The 23,203-nt window shown below is 37.1% G+C and overlaps 1 protein-coding gene across 1 annotated transcript in view; it reads left to right on the top strand.

The window, feature by feature from the left end:
- The window catches only part of ANTXR1 (anthrax toxin receptor 1), a 206,992-nt gene that overhangs the window by 24,118 nt on the left and 159,671 nt on the right, over positions 1–23,203 (top strand). The window contains exons 2-3 of the mRNA XM_004691474.2: positions 485–556; positions 5,287–5,358. Coding sequence (XP_004691531.1) covers positions 485–556; positions 5,287–5,358 — 144 coding nt within the window. The remainder of the gene's footprint in view (positions 1–484; positions 557–5,286; positions 5,359–23,203) is intronic.

Genomic DNA, 23,203 nt, shown 5'->3' on the forward strand with positions numbered 1-23,203 from the left:
ACATTAGATTAGTTTTATTACTGTTTTATTTAGAGAGTTTACACCTATATGGGCAAATTTTACTGTACTCTGAGAAAGGGTATGTGTTTATCTTTCTTTGGGCATCTAGTTAGCACTAATTTCAAAGAAATAAATTGGAACTGTTTTTCTTTCCCAATCAGAGGAATAATTTAAATGCCACAAAATGCTAGTTCACAAAGATTTGAAACTAACCTGTGAATAAGTTTGTGCACAGGTGTTATTGTTTGTTTGTTTTGTGTATGGGAGTGTGGAGTGGAGAATGGGAGGAGTGGAAGATGGAGTGGGAGGAGATCTCTAACAAAATATTTAGGAACTCTAACATTAAATCTAAATGCCCTTTCAAATAATTCCCAAAGATATCAAATTTTCAGATAATGAGCCCAGTTATTGTATAGGTCAAATGTAAAATCATTGAATATGAAGAGAACTCCTGATGAAGCAAGATCTGCTTTTGTTTTCCTAGATCGGGAAGTGTGCTGCACCACTGGAATGAAATCTACTACTTTGTGGAACAGCTGGCACACAAATTCATCAGGTGAGTAAGTCAGTGTTAATACTTTGCCATCAGTAAAACCAGTCTGATTTGCTATCTACTAATGACTGGTAGCTTGAGGATGCTTTTTCTTGACAGAGGTAGACTCTCAGATCCTGGACCAGAGATTTGAATTGTCACATAGTAAAGAGGATTTTGACTTCATGTTTTCAGGAGGAGCACAGTGGTTGTTAGAGCCAATTTTAACTTCTCTCCTCTGTGGTTGAATAACAACATTCATTCAGATAGCTGGATGAGGCATATTTCTCTCACAGTGAAATTTCTTTGATTGGGGCAGTTGACTTATCCTGGCGGGGCATTTTGTGATATATTATACTGAAATGTAAAGTAGTGAATTCGTTATGGTTTGCCCAGAAATTTCCCAGTTTTAGCACTAAAAATCTCAAATCCTGGACTCTCCCCTCAGTTTTGGGTAAAGCATGACAGTTTGCCAGCCTAGGTAGGCTCTATCAGATAGAATCCTCTGAGCACTATCAAAACTGCTTTCTGAGGCAGGAAAATACAATCTTGAACACTATCACTATAAATATACAGGTTTTAGCATTCTACTTTCCAGTAAGTATAAACATCCACTAGTATAATAAAGTAGGTTGTTTCACACTCCTTGCATACAGCCTCCAAGGGATAATACAACTGTGATAGTTCTCCTGAATATGCTTGAAACCAGTTGTCATGGCCTTTGGTAAAACTGATGATAATTGTAAATACTAGCCTAGCTTCCCTGCTGCCTCAGTACAGTTTTCTGGCTAATTTGAATTACCATAAATGCCTTCTCTGAATAATATTCTTATTTCAGAATACAGGTTGTTCTCTGAGACCAGTATAATAGCAAATGTATTCCCTCCAAATTCAATTCTCATCTTAACAGGCCCCTGCCTGCTTGATTGGAAAGTAACAGGAAGTGTTCCCTTTTGCCTTGCCAAATCTTAGAGATTGCTGTAGTATGTGTCTAAACCTGTAAGAATAGGAAAAATAGATGCTTAGAGGAAGGAGGGAAGACAAAGTAGGAGAGAAAAAAGTACATCAGTGGTAGTAAGAGTACGTATGAGTTTCTTAGGAACTTAGCTTGGTAGGAACGATTTCTGCCCATCCTAAAAGACATTCATCAACTTTCAACTTGCATAGCTTTGCTGAAAAGCTGCTGCTTTTGAGGCAAGCAGTCCAGGAGTTGGACGATTCCAGTTTCCAGAAAGTCTTTTTGTCCTTGATCCAAAATGTCCTTTCCTGCACTGTGATCATTTGGTCCAAGGGAGTGATATAAACAAGTCCGCCTCCAGAACTTGACAGTATCTGCTGTGTGTCCACTTGCTGTTTTCATCTTTCCCAGCAAAGAAGTCTACTGGAAAAGGCTTTGAAGTTGGTCAGATGTGGATTTGAATCCAAGCTTCATTTTGCAACATTAGCAATTTAGTTACCTTGGCTGAACCCTAGTCTGCATATGAAGATGATAAGAGAAAAGATGTAATGAACACCTGACTTTAAGAGGGCACTCTACTCTTCTCTCTCCTAATTTCTTCAGTAATTTCAGACTCTTTATTCTTTTAGAATCAAAGTTAGAGGTAGGGAGAGGGAGAACTAAGTGACAGTTTAATGCAGTCTTCTCATTTTATAGATGAAGAAACAGTGCCAGAGAATCAGCATTGCTTCATCCAGACCATGATTTTCCTCTGATTGTCTGAACTCCTACATAGAGTGGCACCAAGAGAGCATTTCTGTCAAGGGTACTCCAAGAGGCAGGATTATATTTTGTTGACTGCTGCAGCCCAAATGTCTGTAACAGCTTCTGCCACATAATCCATGCTTAATCAGTATTTTTAAATAAGCAAATAATATTTGAGAAGGAATAAATGGTTTTTATTTACTCACTTTAATAGTCTAGGCAATGGGTCCTGCCGGGGGCATATTCATTCACTAATAGTCACTGATGCCAGTGCAAATATGTCATTTCAAATTTCAGTGGAATCCTTGAAATTTCAAGTCCTTTCGATTGTCTTTATTTTGAACTCCCGTTTTTCTAATAATAATTCTAACTCTTCACTATTTTCTTCATGCACCAACCTACATCTCATGTCCATCACTTTCAGCAAAGAATCCTCACCATCTACTTCACCATGAACCCAGAAAATAGCAAATAAGTGACTGCTGCAGTTCCAATCCCACTCTTAAAAAAATGCATGCATCTGCCTTTGAATTTCAAGTATCCTCCTATTTAAGGTGAACCCCTTCATTTTATCCCATTGTCTCCATTTTCCTTCACGTCTTTGCTTCTCTTGTATTTTTCTCTAGCTTCCCCTTAACTCCAACTCCATTGTTAGTAGACATAAACTAATACCCTTGTCTGAAAACAACGCATCTTCCAATTATAACTTCCTATAGATTCTAACCTATTTCCTTATTGGTTTCTCACTTTGACATGCTTTAAGATTTGCTGTTTCCATATCTAAATTTCTCAGTGTCCGCTTAACTCACTGCCATCTGGCCTCCATCTCCACCCTCTATGAACTTGCTTTCACCAAAATCAATAGGTAATATGCTGAGGAAAATGTCCACTGAGCTTCTTGAATGCTTATTCTAATGAATTGAGGGGCTTCACTTGATTCAGACTTTCTCTTCTTGAAATTCTCTCCTGCCCGGCTTCAGGTTTTTCATTTATCTCACGGACCTAACCCAGATCTCTACATATTACTGTTGGTTCTACATTATCCTTGCTTCTCTTCTAATTGGTGGCTCTTAGAATAACTTTACTCATATCAGTATTCTGAGAAGTTCTAAATTATGTCTCTAGCTCACACTCATATACTCATATACTTCTTTCAAATTCATTATTTCCATAGCTTAGCTTTCTAGAAGGGAATTTATTGTATATATTTCTCTGTATAGGGCTGAACACCCAAGTTCTAGAAACAGCATGCTTGGTTTCCAGCCCCAGATCCATCACTCTCCCACTGTGTGATCTTGAGAAAATTGTTTTATCTTTAAGAGTCCCAATTTCTGGAAGAGGAACAATAATAGGAACAATAATGGTACTGATATCATAAAAGTGTTCCAAGTTGAAAGAGACAATCCATGCAAATCACTTAAAATGGTGCCTTGCACCTAGTAAGTGCTTTGTGGTTATCAGCTCCAATAATCTGCATTATACTATGACTACTGTAATTGTTAGTATATCATTTGGGACATGGTGTCCTGCTGGCCCAGCATTAGTAAGGTAATATTACATAGTATAGAGCTATGGACAGAGAACCTAGGTCTGTTTCAAGAGACCAATACTGAATTCACCAGGTATTGTTGGGCTCTTAGCAAGTATTAAAGACCATGCTAAGGCTTTCCAAAGATGTGACTGACATATGGCAGTGAAATAGGTTATATCTTTGAGGAGCCACTAAAGTCTTGATGTGACTTATATTTTAGTGAAATAATTCTGGAAACAATGTGAAGAGTAAATTTGAGCAAAAGATGATGCTCCGCAAGGTCACAAGCTAGGAAACAGTTGCAGACAATTGAGGGCAATGTTCTAAACTAAGAGAGAGAAAAAGGGAAGTGGGAACTATGGGATTGGGAGCCACGTGGTTTCACCATGTCCATGAGAGGTTATAATACTAAAAGAAATGGCTTGATGCTATTATGATGAACCAGTTGGTTGCCCAAAGAGAACTTCACAGTATACCAATTCATTGGTGAATCCACTATAGTTTAACAGTCCATCTTGCAGGTAGAGAAACATGTTTGGTCCTTACCTTAGAGTTGTTCTGTCTCTCAGAGTGTGGATTTCACATTGATACATCGCTTGAGCACTAGCATATTTAAAACTGTGCTATTTTCACTGCCAGACCCTGTACTACTGTAACTCAGTAACATGAGAAGTATAACTACCAAGTATAGAATAGATACTTGTCACCCATTAGCATATTCTTTTCTTATAGGATAACCTTCTTTGGAAGCCAAGTAGAGTTTAAAAGTTGAAGGTGGCCCTCCCAGGTGGCACAGCGGGTTAAAGCACAGCACTGAGAAGCTAAAGCCACTTCCGCATGAGTTTGATTCCCGCCTGCCCCGGAGGTGCAAATGGAGCAACAGACCTGTACTGGCCCACCCGCTGCTCCCTCAGCAGTGTACTTCGTAGATCTGCCTGTTCTGCTCCCTGCTCTGTCTCTGATGAAGCATCTGGTGAAGCTCCTGAGCCTTTGGCCTGTACCCTGTTCTGTATGCACAATTAAATAAATCTTTAAAAAAAAAAAAAAGTTGAAGGTGATCCCACTTTCCAGAGCTTATTGTGTTTTCTTAATGACTGATGATCTCAAGCTATAACAGTGTGAGACACCCTCTTCACTATAGAACACACCCAGCTATCATGGGGACCCTATTAAATTATGTCTGCAGGGTTTTCATTTTCACACCATGTAGACACCATGCAGTATTTAATATGGACTGAAGTTCTCTTCTAGGAAATACTTCTTCAAACAGCAGTGATGAATTTCAACTTTCTTACTTGTGATCCACATTCATTAGAAATACTGTGTCAAGTCAGAATCACCCTTGAGGGAAAAAAGCGAGTTTTCTCTTTGGTCTATAGCATCAGGTCTGCTGATGACTGAATGTTTCCAACATCCGCTATGGAGGCTTCCTTTGGCTGTTGGTTCTTACATAGGGCAGTCGTGATGTAATCGCATTCCACAGTCTCCATCTGCCCTAATAGAATTTCCTTTCCTTTCCAGCCCACAGTTGAGAATGTCCTTTATTGTCTTCTCTACTCGAGGAACAACCTTAATGAAGCTCACAGAAGACAGGTAAGACTGCTTTTCATCTTTGTCATTATAAAGCCCATCTTTTCTTGAGTCATTCTGACATCTGTGCCCCAGTGTCAGCCTTGACCACTCAGTCCTTTTAGTCTGATAGTTTTCTCTTTGAGCGATGGGCATGTTGAACAAAGGAAAGGAAGGGAAAGGGAAAAGTTGGGTAGAAAGATTTTATTCCCTAATATTTTCTCCTAGAATGAGGACTAACAGGATAGAGTAAAGTTTACTGATTTTGTACCAACACAGCCTACCTATGATCATTTACATTTTTTTCCATGTCTGTTTCCTACTGTAGCAAAAAGAATACCCTAAGAAGTTCTCTAATCCTTTTTCTTTTTCAACAATATTTCTGTGCATGCTGACCATATGCAATGCACAGAAATTTCACTTTAAAGACAGAGATTTCTTAATGCTTATTAACAAGAGAAACTAAGTCCATCTCATGTTTCCAAGAAATCAGAGAAACCCAGACTAGATGCAGGTTCCACATTCTTCCCACTCTAATTTGCTGCCTTTTGTTAAACAGAGAACCATAGAGTTTAAGAAGCCCATGTCACTTCCTCAGTGTTGGCCAAGGATGTTTTTAAAAATATTAACAATATATTTTATTTAACCTGGTATCTCTCAAGCATTAACATTTAACAGTATAAAGTTATTAATGAGATGGGTTTTTTGCTTGTTTTCTGGTCAAGGATTTTAAGATGCTCTAGAAAATGTGTCTGACATATGAGTAATTTGCAAGACCCCCAATTTGCTCTGTCTTTATATGACACCCTTTAAGCAGAAATGTATCATTCAGAGAAAACATCCTTCTCATCCTTTCTTCATGTCCTCCTTCAATCCAAGATTGCCTAATGTTGTTGCATGCTGGTTCCACTCATTCCATGCCTAAGAATTTGGTCAAGAAACCGAGTTCATGAGTCCCTTGTGCATATTTTGTGTACTACTACTTACAGCCTCTAGGAATTTGGTGAAGGCAGAGGGAATTACAGAGATGAAAACACTTTTAGAAAGTCTAAACTTTCAGATCCATTTTGGTTATGTTATTCCTCCTGTGTGTCCCTACTTTGCTTCAATTTTTTGTGTCTCAACTTTACTACTTTTAGTTTCCTGTGCCAGAGAGAAGATAGACTCTCCATTTTTATTAAAAGTAACATTTAATATGAGCTGAATGTGTATGAAGTTACAACCATATATCTTATAAAGGCTGTATGGTTTTATGTGGGTTTTATGTTGGCCTTACCTATGGGTCACTTTTACTGACACAACCCCAACACAATCAATCTAGAGAAGAATGAGAGCAAATCATTGCTTTTTAAAATTCTTTCTCATGGGTCCTCCCTGGTGGCCCAACAGGTTAGGACGCAGCACTGCAAGCTGGGCACAGCAGCTTCATTGCAAGTTCAATACCGTCCCCTGGAGTGATCCACATGGTGCGGCATACCTCTCTTGACCCTTCCGCTGCTCCCCTCAGCATTGTACTTCATCAGTCTGTCAGTTCTGCTCCCCACTCTGTCTCTGGTGAATCTTCTCACCACCCCTGCACTTCTGGCTTGTACTCCAATCTGTATGTATAAATAAATAAATCTTCAAGAGCAACTTGTAAGAGCGCTGGCTATCAGCCAGCCCATAAAAAAAATAATAATAAAATAAAATACTTTCTCATGAGATTAGTGAAGTCAAGTAGGCTTTCCAAGCTTCCAAGTTGGTACTATTTCTGAAATATGACTTACAGTGTTTTCTTTGGCATATACACATTTATGTTTTTCTCTATATTTCACTTGATCTTCATAATAACCCTGTAGAATAGTAAAAGATACCTTATGCCCATGTAATTTGAGCAAATTTATAGTTAAAAAATTTGGTCAAAAACAAAACATCTGAGTTAGAGACTCTCATTTCAACAAGAGTAAAAGATTTTGGTTAAATCCAAAGAAATAACAGCAAAGGTATATTTATATCCAGTTCTTGCGATTAAATGCACATATGGGAAACCATGAAAAAGTTGAAGAAATAGAATAGAAAATAAATCTGTGTTTAGATGTGGTAATTAGACTACAATTCATACAATTAAAATAATAATACAAACTACTTGTATCTTATTACCATTTCTTATTCTCATAGACAAGATAGATATCTCTTTTTTTAAGATTTATTTACTTATTTATGCATAGAACTGGGGTGTAGGCCAGAGGTCCAGGGGATAAGAAGATTAACCAGAGACAGCGTGGGGAGTAGAACAGACAGATCCATTGAAATGCACTGCTGAGGGGAGCAAACAGGTGAGACAGGAAAGGTCTGCTGCACCAGGTGGGTCAGCTCCCTGGCTGGGGAGGGAACTGAGGCTACAAAAGTCATAGCCTGAGAGCACTGAGACTTCACCTCTTGTCCACCAGGGAGGTCCCTGATTACTTCAATTCCTGATACGATCTTAGTGGTCACTTACTTAATTATTTTATATGTAACATACCATTGATTTTGTGTGTTTGTTTGTACATTTTCTTTTTTCCATCTCAATTGTAATCCCCGCGGGTTTCTCATCACCAAGTCACCCGTGTGCCATCACCATAATCCCGTGCACTTCCCTCCCCACCAACCCCCCACCCCTGTTTTTGATCCCATTCCCCACTCCACCCCCGCAAAATGTCTCTGGTATATGGTTGTTCATTATTTTTGTTATTTTCTCACCTGGTCCATTATACTCCTGCTATGAGTGAAACCATCCGGTATTTGTCTTTCTCTATCTGGCTTATCTCACTAAGCATGATCTTTTCCAGCTCCATCCAAGTTGCTGCAAAAGACATGTGTTTCTCTTTTTTGGTTGCTGAGTAATATTCCATTGTATATACATACCACATCTTTTTAATCTAGTCATCTACTTTTGGGTATTTGGGCTGCTTCCATGTTTTTCCAATTGTAAATAAAGCAGCAATAAACATGGGGGTGCAGGTATCTTTTTCAATCAGTGTTTTTATGTCTTTTGGGTAGATACCTAGCAGTGGGATTGCTGGGTCGTAGGGAAGCTCCATGTTAAGCAGTTTGAGGAACCTCCAAACAGTTTTCCATAGTGGTTGTACTAGTTTGCATTCCCACCAGCATTGCAGGAGAGTTTCTTTTTCTCCACATCCTCACCAACATTTGTTGTTGCTAGTTGATTTTGTGTGTTTGTTTAAGCAGACAATCATCCTGGTTGGGTTCTCACCACAAATTCTGTTCTTATCTCTCTTTGGTGGTTTTAATGTCAGTTCCATTTTCAGAGTCTTTGTTCAACAGCTTTGTGACTATCCTGCCAATATATAGGTCAGAGATAAGGCTGCACAGCTTTAGATACAAATTTAGAGGGATTCCCTTCTCCAACACCTCCTCTCTCTAGGGTTCCCCCCACAATATCTATCCCACTAAGAACCCTCTTTCCAAGTGTTCTAACAAGAAAAGTGGAATTTCTTTTGGAGTTTTAGTCACCACATTGGTGCCAGGCAGTTTTCTACCAAGTTCACCTTTAAGACAAAACCAAGAGTATTAAAAGAAAACTATAAGTATTTCTTCCATATTCTTTGAACTACAGTCAGAAGTCTGGGGACTTTCTTGGCCTTTTAGGTAATATTCTAGGCCATTACCATGTGACTGAGAACCATCCTCAGATTAAAGTCATGAAAGAAAAGAGGGAAGGAAAACGGAACTCTCTTGTGTGTGGGTTAGCCGGGTTGATTTAACTGTCTTCCCCAGTTCACCTGTTTTGTCCTCATGTGTCCTCATTTTCAGAATCCTCATGTGGCTGCTTTTTAATTATGTTCAGAGTTTTGTTATAATTAGAAAGAGATATAGCCAGTAGCAAGTTTATTCTATCTTGTCCATTGTTACTTCCATTTAAGGTAAGGACACAGATTCACAGAGTTTAGATAACTTACTCATGTGAAATAAATAATAAAAATCACAGAACCAGTATGACTCTGGACTCAGTACAACTCATGAGCTTTGCATTATGTTGCTTGTACAACAACTGAAAAATGATAACGACTTTTGTTACTTTCTTCATTAGCATAACAAAATACCTAATGTTAGTTGAAGTACTATTAATATAAATTATTTTAGTGTTAATTAGTGCATATGATTCCCAGAAAATCCCCTCATCTTTTCCCTGACTTTCACTTAAATACTTCAAATGTTTCATCGTTTGGAAATGAGATCATTTCAAGAGAGTCCAACTCTTCCTTTAAGAGAAATCAGGATTAGATGCTCGATTTAATCAAATGCATTTTTTGGCATCTATTGAGATGATTATTTTTTTCTTTGACCAAGTGAAAGAGTGAAATGTAATAAAAAGATTTTTTTAATACTGAATCATTCTTGATTGTATCTCATAAAAATAGGATAGTGTAAATTTTTATTTTAATATAAAACTGAAATTTTAATTTTTAATGAGTTCTGTTGTTTTGTTATTTAGAAAGTCAACATTAGTATTCATAATCATGATTAAGCTGCTATTGTCCTTTTTAAGATTATTTTCTATTGTACAGTTTTTAGAATTGTTTTATAATTAGGTTATTATGTATAGAATCTATTCTGATGCATCTATTTTCTTCAAGTGTTTAGTCAGTTTTCTAACATCACCCGCTAAATAATGTTTTACTACCAATTTAAAAAACTGAATGTCTTAATAGAGCGGGATCTACAGCTACTCTATTCTGATGTACTGTCCTGTTCTGTTCTGCAGTTCTGTCAGTTCCTATACTAAGACCATGTTGTTTTAGTTAGTATTACCATGTGGAGCACCAGACCTTTCTCAAGTCTAAATTTGAATGAAAATCTTCCTCATTACTTGTGGGTTTTTTCCCTACAGTGTGCTTTTTGCATAAGTTTTTCTGTTCAAAATATTACTGGGGTTTTTATTTGAATTGCATTAAAAAGTACAGTTATCTTAGCCAAAAGTCATTTCATTTTATCTATTTTCTTACTAAAAAGATATATCACTTTTCTTTTATGTCCCTCAGTAAGATTTTGTTATATTCTTTAGGTCAGTTCCCTATAGGGTTTATCGCTAGGTATGTAACATTTTTGCTTCTATGAATTTATTTTGTTTTTCCCCCTCAAATTATAATTGCTTACTACAGAGCAGTGAACCTGTACTGTGGGGTTCATCAGTTGTGGTTGAACTCTGTAAAATTAATTTTAAAAATTTGCAAGTCAGGGAGACTGTGGTTTGTAACAGAAGAGGACTGTGTCCTTAATATTAATTTGAAGATAGACTTGATATTATAAATGTGCTTCTTATCTCGTTATCTTAATGAAATATTTCATTAGTTTTAATACATTTCCAGTCAATTTGAGAATGATTTTCTTGTAAGATGATTGTATTATTTGCAATTAATGATAGCATCTATCTTCTTTTCTAATATTTTATAGCCACTATGTCTTCTTATATGTCTTATAATATTGACTAAAATTTTCAAACTTTAATGCAAATGACTTGATTTAGTTATGCATTTTACTGCACATTGACTTCATAGAGTTGTTTTATCATATATTGAGGAATGATTCTCCAATGATAGTTTAAAACATTCTATCTGAAATAAATTAACTACATTTTTGCCATGCAAAGGTAATTATATTTTTCTTCTTTTATTTCCTTTGTCCTTTCCATATTAAAATTTTAAATCAAAAGATTGCCTGATGAAACACTACTCTTACATTCCTGGAATACATTTTATTGATCATGTTTATTCTTTTATTATACTTATGGATTTGATTTAATATAAGTAGGATATTGCTTATCAATGTTTAATATTAAGAGTATTCAGGCATTTTAGTTTATATATAAATACTGTAATGCTTGGGGTAAAAGGATTAAGCAATTTTTTGGTTTATTTTATTTATGTCCTATATATAATTCACCAACTTGAGTTCTTTTATTAGTACCTACCATGTAGGATTGTTAGGGAAATTGTATTACTTATGACATGTATTATATAACTAGGAATACCAAGGCGAAGAAGGTGGCATTTGTGCCATAATAGTGCCACTGGGCCATAAAATTGTCGAAGCCTGAATTTGGAACCAGACATCTTGCTTCCACTGTCCACATGCTTATTACCAAGTATCTATGTTCTACTGCATGGCTTCCTACAATTTTACTCTAATATGCAGTTTTAAATCTAAGCACACAATTTTACTCCTACTGACAGTTTTATATTAATACATTAAAAGCATACACAATTTATCTCCCCAAGCCCTTGAAGTTCTTCAAAAAACAGTTTCCTGAAATCCTATGCATGCTGCATATTTCATTTTCATAGCCTTTCAGTTTCAGGTTGGAAATACTCCTCACAAAGAGGTGAAGCAGTAGCATCAGCATTTTGCACATGGGGTTAAGAGGTTAAGTATCTTGCTTATTGCTTAATGGGTTGGAGTGAAAGCCAAGAACACTTGGCTCAAACTGCTGAGTGGAAACCAAGAGACCACATTTCTCTAGCCCTCTCAGTCATCCTTTGCTTTGGTTGAGAGTGTGGTTTTGCCATTAGTGTCATTGGGGAAAATGACATATTCTGAACACATCACTTGATTCCTGGAGCAGAATGATTATAGGCTGTCATTACCAGGAGACATAGTTCTAAAAACCTTTTCTAAATTTAAAAATAATAAGAGAGAAAAAGAGTCTGCAGATATTTTACACTTAGAGAACCTGGATTCTTTGTAGAGTGAGGTACTATTCATTTAGGTACAAGAAAATGTGATGACAAAATTAAGACAACAGGAGAAGAACATTTATTTTCTTGTCCTATTGTCTGAAAGATAATATCATAGGATCTGAGCCCATGGGAAATCTTCTTACCTCTTTATGCCCTCTGTTTCTTTATCTGTGAAATGAATACAGTAGCTTTTACGTCACAGATGTATTGGAAGGATTAACAATGTCAGGCACATACTGTGTTGTGCCATTGTGGTTATTCGAGGGTTTTTGACAAACAGCTAAGCAATTGCCCCAAATCCTCCTGGACAAACCTACTCAAGTTATCCCAACATATCCAACAACTCTGCCTTGCTCACACTCTTCTGTGCAAAACATTTTTAATATTTGGCCAGTCTGTCCCTACATAGAGAGATACAAGTAGAAAAACACCATTTTATCATGAGACCAGGCAAAGTTATTGTCTCCTTTGTCTGACGGTTAGAGTGAGACTTCTTGCAACCAAGAGGGCACAGACAGTGTCCCTTAAGGATGCTTGTCTAAGGCCTCCTCAAACTGAGTCATAATGATAGTAGGAAGAATTGTGCTTGGAGTGATTCATCAGATATGGGAAAAGACTGACTTGTTGGAGTAATGTGGTCAGTGCCTCTCACACTCTTCTTCTGGTGGATCCTCTGTAGTAGAAAAACATAAAAGTGTATCCCTGACATTGTAGTGTATACTTTGAAGTGTTCTACTGAACATAGGAGACATCTTCAACATCCGTTCATCTTAAAAATACACGTTCATTTATATTCTGTCCCACAGTATATCAATGTTTGATATCATGTTCTTTCTCAAGTTTTGTGCCATAGAAAAAAATTGCATCTTGTGTCTTTGTGCCTTCAACACAGTTCTATATCAAATTCGAGCACCACAGACTTTGGACCAAAACCCACTCTGGGTTCCAGTTCAGACTCTACTGGCATGTGCCTGTTACTGCATTTCTTTGAGTCTGTTTTCTCTTCTTATAATGGAGTTAATAATGCCCACCATATGGTGTCGTTGTAAGGTTTTGTGAATTAATACCTGGAAAGTAACTGGCAGAGAACCCACCCCAACCCATGAAGGATACCCAGGAAGCTAATTCCTTTCCTCATCTACCATCTCTCATATACATACTGACAGAATAGCATTCAAAAATATTCTTATCTGGATGAAGCCAGTAAGGCAAACTTCTGAAGAAGTTAACAGAACCAAAATATGGCAGTGTCCCAAAGCTAGACAGCCAAAACCAGCAAGTATTGCCTGACAAAACAGCTCTATGGTTGGTCAATGTGAGGCAACTCCATGGTGAAAGTGCCTTGTCTGTCTGTCACTCTTAGTCCCTGGTCCTACAGAGTAGACACATGACCTTTAGATTTTGGAGTTGCCTCTGAAAGACTCTGAATGCTTCCTCACCACAACAATTTTTTAACAATTATTAAATAATCCAAGTGTTACAAAAATGTAAAAAGCATAATGAGTACTCATTTATTATCCACCACCACCCTTATAAAATAAAATGTTATTGGTATTGACACCTGCTAAGTATACTCCCGTTTCCTTTTCCTCATCAGAAATAATGACTACCCTGAATTAAGGTTTATCATTTTAATGAACATTGTATACAGTTATGTAACCAAAAGCAGTAGTTTACTTTTCATATTAAACTATAATAAGTGGTCACATCGTATGTATTTTTCTTCAACTGATTTTTCATACTGAACATGTTTTTGAGACTTTATATATATATATATATATATATTATGTATCTGTGCTTAGTCCATTTTAATGTATATTTTCCTATTGCATAATATATTACTGTAATAATGTACCTATCTGGTCTCTTAACTATGAGCAACTAGTTTGTTTCTAATTTTTTGCTTTATAACACAAAGTTGGATGGATACTCTCTGTGTCTGTCTCCTGGGGAAATAGAATCAAGATTACATAACTAGAGATTGAACTGCTAGATCTTATTGTATGCAAATAAATAACTTCACTAAGGATGACTCAATTGTGTTTCAGAAGGGCTAATGTACACTTGCACTAGTGGTTTATAAGAGTTCTCATTGCCTCTCAGCCTCCTGACACCTTGCATGAGCCCCCAACTCTTCTTATTAAACAGATTATAGCTTCTTATGTCTTTGTGAGTTGGATTATCTAACATGGACATAGTATACTCATACCTAGTACCACCTCCAGCCCATCATTGCTCCAAAGTGTGGCATGGAAGTCCTATTTTCACAAAGAACTCTAGCTTCCACAAGTCTACACTAAAGAGATGTGGTATGATCAAAATAGAAGACAAGGTACCTATCAACACCTTAGTGCTTTCTACTTCTAACTTCTATCGAAGAAGGTAACTCAGGGCTCCACAGACTGTTGCACAGGACTTAGAAACATGCTACTTAGTATACTATGGCTCTCCAAACACTCATTGTGGTCAGTAGTACTGAGCTTAAGACGTCCACTAGACCTCAGTAATTGCCCACCAGCACCTGGGAATACTCAGTCCTCTCTAAAGTAAAAAAAGCATAGAACAGAAGGTTCTCAGGAGGAAGCAGTATTTTAGGCAATCTTGAATAAGAACTCATTTTTTACTACCCCATCACCTGCAAAATATGAGTAAAGTGGGCAAAAGGGTTAGCAATGGAGAAGATCTTAAGGAAATTTATTTCAGAAGCAAAGTGATATCATAGGAAACTGCATGATGAATACCACTATACAAATAAATAACCAATCAAATTAGAGCTGTACAAAAAAGGAATTTGTTTGAAAACATTTATCATGATGCCCTATATTTAAACCATTTCTCATTGTCCTTTATGCCAGTGTAGGATGTAACTTTGAAAATTCCTTGAGAGGTTCCTTCTAGTGAACTTCAGTCAGTGGTCTGCACTTGACCTTATGTCACACTGTAGACTGGGAAGCTCTTCAGTTCCCAGAATATGCCTAGGTTCTGTTTCTGCTCACTCTTTGGTCCCTACAGAAAATCAGGTGCAGCATTCCGACCTGGATGAGACCTGGTAGATCTTAATCTTACATTTGAAAAATCTAAAGTTCAGAGAATTTTGTTAGACATGCCTGAGAAGTGGCAGAATTAGGATTAATTTTTAAGTCTCTTCCTCCAAAATAATGCCCTTTTCAAGCACTGAAGTCACAGGAAGGATGAGTCTATTGCTACAAAATAAATAAATAAATAAATAAAACTATGGTGATAGCACACGGATGAATTGGTGATGGGAAGCCCATGGGGATTACAATGGGATGAGAAAATGCACATAATGAAGAGCGATATAAAAAAATAAAAAGTTTAATTATAAAAAAGTGTAGGTGTCATCATAGAAGTATCTGGCACTTCAATCTTTAGAGTTCCAGAAGAGAAGGAAAGTCTGCACAAAAATATGAGAAAAACAAAAACACTGACGAAGGAGATGGAGAGAGTGGAGTGGAGAAATCAAGAGAAGAACTCATTTTAAAATGAGGATAGTGGTAAACTGTGATGCTATAAGAGGTTGAGATTAAGATGAAGCTAGATAAGTGACTACGCATTGGCAATACAGAGATCACTGGAACCTTGAGACAAAGAACAATTTCAGAAGAATTATGGAAATTGAAGTCAGAGCAAAAAGAGTTAAAACAAATTTCAAAACAAAGATATAAAGATATTTTACCCCTTTCCTCTTTTTTAAAAGATTTTTTATTTATGCATACAAGAACTGGGCCCAGGCCAAAGGTGAGGGGTGGGGGTATGTGTGAGAGGATCCACCAGAGACAGATTGGGGAGCAGAACAGGCAGATTGACTGAAGTACACTGCAGAGGGGAGTGGTGGGTGGGACAAGGGAGATCTGCCACGCCATATGAAACACCTCCCTGGCAGGGGATTAAAATCGCGCTCCAGTGGCTGGTGATAGCCTCATTGGGCTATGTTTCAACCCACTGCACCACCCGGGAGGGCCCTGCCTTTGTCTTTTATAAAGGATTCCAAACCTAGGAGAATGTGAAACAACACCACAAAACTATCTTTGAAGAAACTAGGAAATATTTAAGAGAGGACAAAAAGAGTATGGAAGAATGACAAATATAAATAATGTGAGAAAAAGTGAAAAATAATTCTGCAAGAGATGCTGAAGAGGAACAGGTTTTGTGACCTTGCAGAACTCTGGAAAGCTCAAAATCTTGAACCATGAGATACAGGAAAAGGTAAGTAATGGTTAGAAGTTGACAACTGTAATACTGCAAAAATGTTAATCTGAAGAACAGTTCAAACTTTAGAATCACCCATTTCATGATATCTAAAAGATACCACTTCTCTAGCTCCACCAGAAAAAAGGAGGACTTTCTCTGGCATTAGAACAATTTTGTGTCAGGGACACTGATACATGGATATAAAGGAGACGTTTATTAACAAATGATGCTACTTCCAGCTCTTCCCTTTGTCCAGTTCTATACTTAATACCTAAGGAGTTTGAAAACTACCTCTCTATAAAAATAATATCTCAGAGGGAAAAAAAATGTATTACACTATTGAGAGTTCTCAGCAACAAAAAAACCTATTGACAAAAGGTGGCTATCCACCAATTGGCAGGCCCACCATGTACAAAGGGCTTCCAATGCCTGTTTATTCATATTTATTTGATATGACAACCAAACATCACTCTACATTTGATAAAAATCTCCACCAGAAAATACAGTACTTTCTTCTAAGAAGTTATATCATGAAGAAAGACACAAATAAATTGATCAGTATCTAGAGAGAGGTGGGTGGAGGTAACAGGAATTTTTTTCAAGATGAGAGTTTTCTTCCTGATCTAAGACAAATGTATAGTCACAAACATATAGAAAAATCCTTTATAGTATGCCTACTTCTGCTTAGGATGTAGAAGGATGTGAAAACCTTCATTTCCATGGTCAACCAGAAATGTCCAGAGAAAATAAAATTCATATGTCTCTAGTGGCCTAGCAGACACACAGGAAGCACTGATTTAGAGAAAAATAAGCTCTTTATAATTGAGAAGAGATCTGCAGAAGCTTCCATACTTAGGGGTGGATGCCTGATTAGGATATGGGCAATTGGAAAGTAGGTCAGCCATGGACTGAGACTGAAGGGATGAGGAAAAGTGTGCTGAACCTTAAACAACAATATGTGCCAGAGGGATGGATTATATGAAAGAGCCCCAAATGAAAAACAAAGAAAGAAACCAGCAATTCTCAGCTTGAAATTTTTTCCTAGAGGCCTGTACCTTTGTATTTGTCCAAGAAAGTAGCAGTAGGTAAGTTGCTGAAAAGTAGAGAGAAATTGCATAATCTCAAGCCTTCTTGTGGGTCATGAATTCTGGAATCTCATCAAAGTTGAGTTCAAAAGTAAAGCAAAAGTTCTGCAGTTGCTAGCTCCCTCCCAGCTCAAATACTAAAGACTATAAAGACAGGGCAGAAAGGAAGGCTAGTAGTTGGGCTAATAACAGGGAACACACTAATTAAAGCTACAGCTCAGCCCAAGCTCCGCTGAACTCAGATGAATCTCACTAACCAACTCCCCACCATAACTCACAAAGAAAAAAAGGCTCACTTAGATCAGTAAGTATTTTACCTAAGTCTCCACTCCTTTTTTTATGCACAATGCCTGAACTGCACATTAAAAAATGGAGACATGGGAAGAAGGGTATATGTGAACCATAATCTAGAAAAATTTCAGTAAAGGATGCAAACCACAGATGACTTAATTATTAGAATCAGCAGAGGGGGGCTCTAAAGCAACTTAATATTTAAAACATGCACAGGTTTTATAAGGAAAGACAAATATAATGGAAGAAGACATGGGCTATCGGGGTGGAAAAAAGAGTGAAAACTGAAAAATATAGTATCTACAGAGAAGTGATTGAAGAATTTAAACCAAGTTAACAGACGCTATTTAAATTGAAAAAGAAACAGGGAAAAGGCTAGGGGTGGAAGGTCATAAAATGAACCAGAGCCTATCTTTGTGTGATAATATCAAGTGGTCTAATATAATACGTAATTGTATATACACATACTGGATATCAAATATGGTATTCCAAGAATCTTTAAAAACCTCATACAGGACAAATACAAAGAAAACATCACCTAAATATATCATAGTCAAATTTCTAAAAACCAGAATGAAAAGATAACCTTAAAATAAGTCAGAAAGACTACAAGCAGAAAGGGAAAGACAAATTACAAGCAGAAGAGCAACAATGAAAATAACTTTACTAAGGGGAAAAAATTGTCACCTGGCCCTCCCTGGTGGTGCAGTGGGTTAAAGCGCAGCACTATGAAGCTGGCAACAACTGCTTCAGCACAAGTTTGATCCTTGCCCAGGGAGGTGACCCACATGGTTCAGCAGACTCCTGCCTCACCCACTGCTCCCCTCAGCAGTGTACTTGTCAATCTGTCTGTTCTGCTCTTGCACTGTCTATGGTGAATTCTCTCACCACCCCTGCACCTCTGGCCTACCCCAGTTCTGTATGCATGAATAAAAAAATCTTTAGAAAAAAAATTGTCACCTGGAAGAACAGAACCAGAAAACAAAGGATCAACATCTTCAAAGAGAAGAAGTAAAGCCAACTTAGAACTCTATATTCAGTGAAGATATTCTCAAAATTTAAGACAAACTTAAGTCTAAGGGAAAACTAAAATAATCATCACCAGCAACATGTCCTACAAAAAATAAACACTAAATGAATTCTTGAGGCTGTAGAAAAATAATACCATGTGTAAACCAGATTTATTTTAAAAAAAGGAAAGATAATAAATAAATATTTTCTTCACTTTTCTTCACTAAGACATAGTAACTCTTTATTTTGGAGTTATTACATATTAGAAGTAGACTATATGACAGAAATATCACAAAGGATGAGGGGGCTTATACGGTAGCATACTAAAGAGTTCTTTCATTTTTGAGAAATGGCATAGTAATAATTATGGCAGCCTGTTATAAAATAAGGGTGAAAACTATAAATGTTAGAGCCACTGTTACAATGAACTGAGATGATACTGTAGATCCTACAGATTTTAAAAAGATAATAAAGGAATATTATGAACTTCATATTGAAATAATATCAGTAATTATTAAGGAAAGTAATGAATAGTTGTGCATGTTATTGTAAATATATCTCATTTTTTGTGTGTGTGTATCTATTATCATTAGATACTACTTTGGCTCAGCATATATTCAATATCATTAACCATGTTGTCCTATCCTTAGACAAAATCCTGAGGAGTCTATGATTTATATTCATCATAAACAAAAGATTAGAATTAGTTGTGAAATTTCATGATTCCTAAAATAGCAGCAAATTGTCTTAAATTAATCTGTATTGTTCTCTTCTGTTCACTCTGTTTGTTTTTTTTTTTTTCCATAAGACCATCTGGAAATGTGAGTGCAGTATTAGTAATGTGTGTTTATTCTATACGTTGAGGCTTGGAAACCAACAACTGCAGAGCATTTGAACAAAGTCCAACTCCATGGAGCTTTTTACTCAGAGGCAAGAAGTTGATAATGCAGAGCTGAGGTTGGGTTATTTTAAGGTGGTGGTGGAGGTTGTTTTTATAGACAGAAATGTGGTAGTCATTGCATAACCTTAAGGAAGATTTTGCTGTAGGAACATCACTAGGGTACTTACGAGAAAATCTTGTTGAAGCACTTTATGGTGTGGCTGTGTTTCTTTAGTGTTCTCATTGACACTAAATTGATTGTATATATTTTTTATATTATCAAAATGCCCTAGCATAATCAGAATCCCAGAAAGTAATCTTCTTGAAGTAGAAAAATTCCTAAGGCAACAGAAAGTCCAGCAGGCACTATGACTGACTCTCCCCACAATGAACCCCCTACAAACGAGCATAGTGCGGTATACACAGTGTAAGTTCAATAAGCAGTTGTGGGACTACATGAATGGAAGATTTAAATGGAATCATTCATTCAACAACAAATCACCTACTCTATGCCTGTCATTAAGTGTTGTAGGAGTTACAAAAGCAACACAAGACATGCGACTGACAACCTTTAACTTCTATGCAGAACACTGGCAGACACACGAAACCACCAAGGAAAATAGAAGACTGTTTAATAGCAGCCTCTCTTATTTCCCAGGAAGATGACATTTCATTTGGAAATGACCAAGTCCTTAGAGAGGTTCTAATCACCCTCTTTAAAAGAACTTGTTCCCAGTTTTTTTATGTTCCTAAGAGAGCATTAAGAAAATAGGACTTTGTTAGTAGTTCTATTGTCCTAGAATTAAATGGGCCCACAATTCCCATGAAACCATCTGTTTCATTTGTTTAGATATTGTGGGTGCTTAGGGTAGAAGAACTAGCAAGATAGGGCCATAAGTCATTTGGTCTTTGGGGAAATGATAGTGGTGCATAGGGAGGTTGTGATCACTGCTTGGGACCAGTGAGTTCATATTTTGTCAAACATAAAGGAGAAGAAGGACATTTTCCAAAACAGCCTTTACTTGTTCTGGTACCAAGAAAAGAGAAAGTGCAAGCAAATACTTCTAAAGAAAAGGAAATGAGCTTAGAGAAAACACCCTAGTTCCCAGACTTTATTTGGCCGGGAAAAAGTACAGTGAGGCCAAGTAAGCTTTTCCTTGCCCCTACAATGCCTGTTTTAAGCTTTAGTCCTGCACAATGTTCCAATTTTAATATTACCAAGAGTGTCTCTCATACCTCACTAATCCATGACCAAAGAAAACCATTTTGACTTATAACATCTACTCTCCTCTCACTTAATTGTCAGAAATAAGCTCCCTCCAACATGGCTCCACCCAGGTACTCTGAAGGGCTCCAAGGTGTCATTCCTATGTGCTCAGGAACAAACCCTGATTTTCCTATCCTACTTGCAACTTCTTATCTCAGTCTCCCTCTCATATACTTTGCCTCCATGTTACCTCTTGAAACTTCCCACCGACAGGGCAAAGTTGCCCTTTGCCAATGACTACTAATCCCAACTCCTCTCCATCCCATGCCTCCCTTGGTTCAGACACTGCTCTCATCGTTACCCTTCCTTCTAACGCACAGATTTCTTGTTACCAAAAAAAAAAAAAACAGATTTGAAATCCAACTGTGCTTTTGATGGGATTTATTGAAAGATTGGGGATAATATTAAAATTACAACACAGAAAATAGTTTATAATAATTACATAGGCCCAGGCTTGCCATAGGCCAATGATCGGAACAGTTCTTGTCTAGCCTCCCCCTACATGGCCCAAGAATGACCTTTTCCCAGTATAATTAACAGTGGAGTTATCCACCACTCCTTTTGCCTCTTCAGTAAATATTTGTTGAATGCCTGTACTATTCCAGGCATTGCAGTAGACATACATGATATAGTAAAGGCTAAAATAGACATGGCCAAGGCATCAGAGAGTTTAATGTCTCTGGGAGTCTTAGTGGTGGGCGTAGTGTGAAAACATACACCTGAAGAGGTGGGATCTTGAATGTGTAAATCATAGACAGTATTGTAAACCAATGCTACCTCAATTAAAAAAAGTTTTAAGTCATAAGGAAAAAGTTTAGAGACTGAAAAAGAAAAAAATAACAACTCGGTATGTAATAAAATGTTATTAGTTTTAAAATGTCCTATATGTTGGACATTCTGAGTTTTGATAAAATGTACAATGACATATATACATCATTGTTGAATCATACAGAATAGTTTTACCACCGTACAGATCCTCTGTGCTCTACCTATTTATCTTTCCAAACTATTGTTTTTATTGAGGACAACCTACTAATGTTTAATCAAACCAGGATTTATTAAATAACCATTCAGAAGCAGACAGCAATACCTATCATGAGTTATGTCTTTTCTTTCTTTATATATTATTCCCCACCAACATCCCCCATATCCCTTGTTCCTTTCTTTCCTGCTCCCTCTCAAACTCAGAGATCCCATGATAGTTTTTGATGTCTACTGGTCTTTGAAAGTGCTTTACATTATTGAATTTTCTACTGTATAAATGCCCAGTATTTTTTTAAAAAGATTTATTTATTTATTCGTACAGAACTGGGGTACAGGCCAGAGATGCGGAGGGTGAGAGGATTCACCAGAGATAGAGTGGGGAGCAGAACAGGCAGATCGACGAAGTCCACTGCTGAGGGGAGCAGCGGGCGGGTCAGGAGAGGTCTGCCGTGCCACGTGGATCACCTCCAGGGCAGGCGGGGATGGAACTCATGTGGAAGTGGCTTAACCTTCTTAGTGCTGTGCTTTAACCCGCTGCGCCACCAAGGAGAGCCCAGTATTTGTTTTTTAAAGCTATGACTTTCTTTGTTACACACATTCTCTCGAATTTCCTCCATTTTTTGGAAAATGGCTTCTTTTCATCCTTTCTTGTGGATATATATAAGCATACACATATATACACATACACACATACATATATAAAATGCTTCATGATGTCTTCATACTTCATCTTCTTCATTTAATCATTCATAGATAGGCATTTAGGCTGCTTTCATTTCCTATCTATTGTAAACAATGCTGCTATCAGCATTGTGGGGAATATGGGCTTTTGTATTGATGATGTCATATTCTGTAGCTATCTGCCCCAGAATAGGATTGCTGGGACATATGCATTCCCATTTTTTAGTTTTTAACTTAAATCCAGATTGCACCAAATTGCCTCCAAAATGGTTGCGCCAGTTTCCATTCCCACCAACGGTGCAATTTTTCTCTTTATCCTCCAGTACTTGTTGTTGGAGGTCTTTATAATCTGTGCCACTCTCATAGATGTAACATAGTATCTCATTATGATTTTAATCTGCATCTCTTATTCAAGATAATGATGAACGTCTTTCATGTCTTAACACTTTTTAAATATCCTTTTTGAACTGTCTGTCCATATCTGATGTCCTATTAATTGGGTTACTTTTTTTACTGTTGAGTTGTATGAATTTTTAGTATATCTTGGGTATTAACCCCTCAGTTGTTATATATCTAGTAAATATTTTCTCCCATTCAATGAGTACCTTATTGTCATAAGTGGGGTAGTAAAGTCCCTGGTATTATTGTGTTTTATCAGTCTCTCTCTCTTTTAAAATATTTTTTTATTTATTTATGCATACAAAAACTGGGGTGTACGGGCCCTCCTTGGTGGCGCAGC

Source organism: Condylura cristata, unplaced genomic scaffold (genome assembly GCF_000260355.1).
Source record: "Condylura cristata isolate star-nosed mole 26May11 unplaced genomic scaffold, ConCri1.0 scaffold00031, whole genome shotgun sequence".
Classification (NCBI taxonomy): domain Eukaryota; kingdom Metazoa; phylum Chordata; class Mammalia; order Eulipotyphla; family Talpidae; genus Condylura; species Condylura cristata.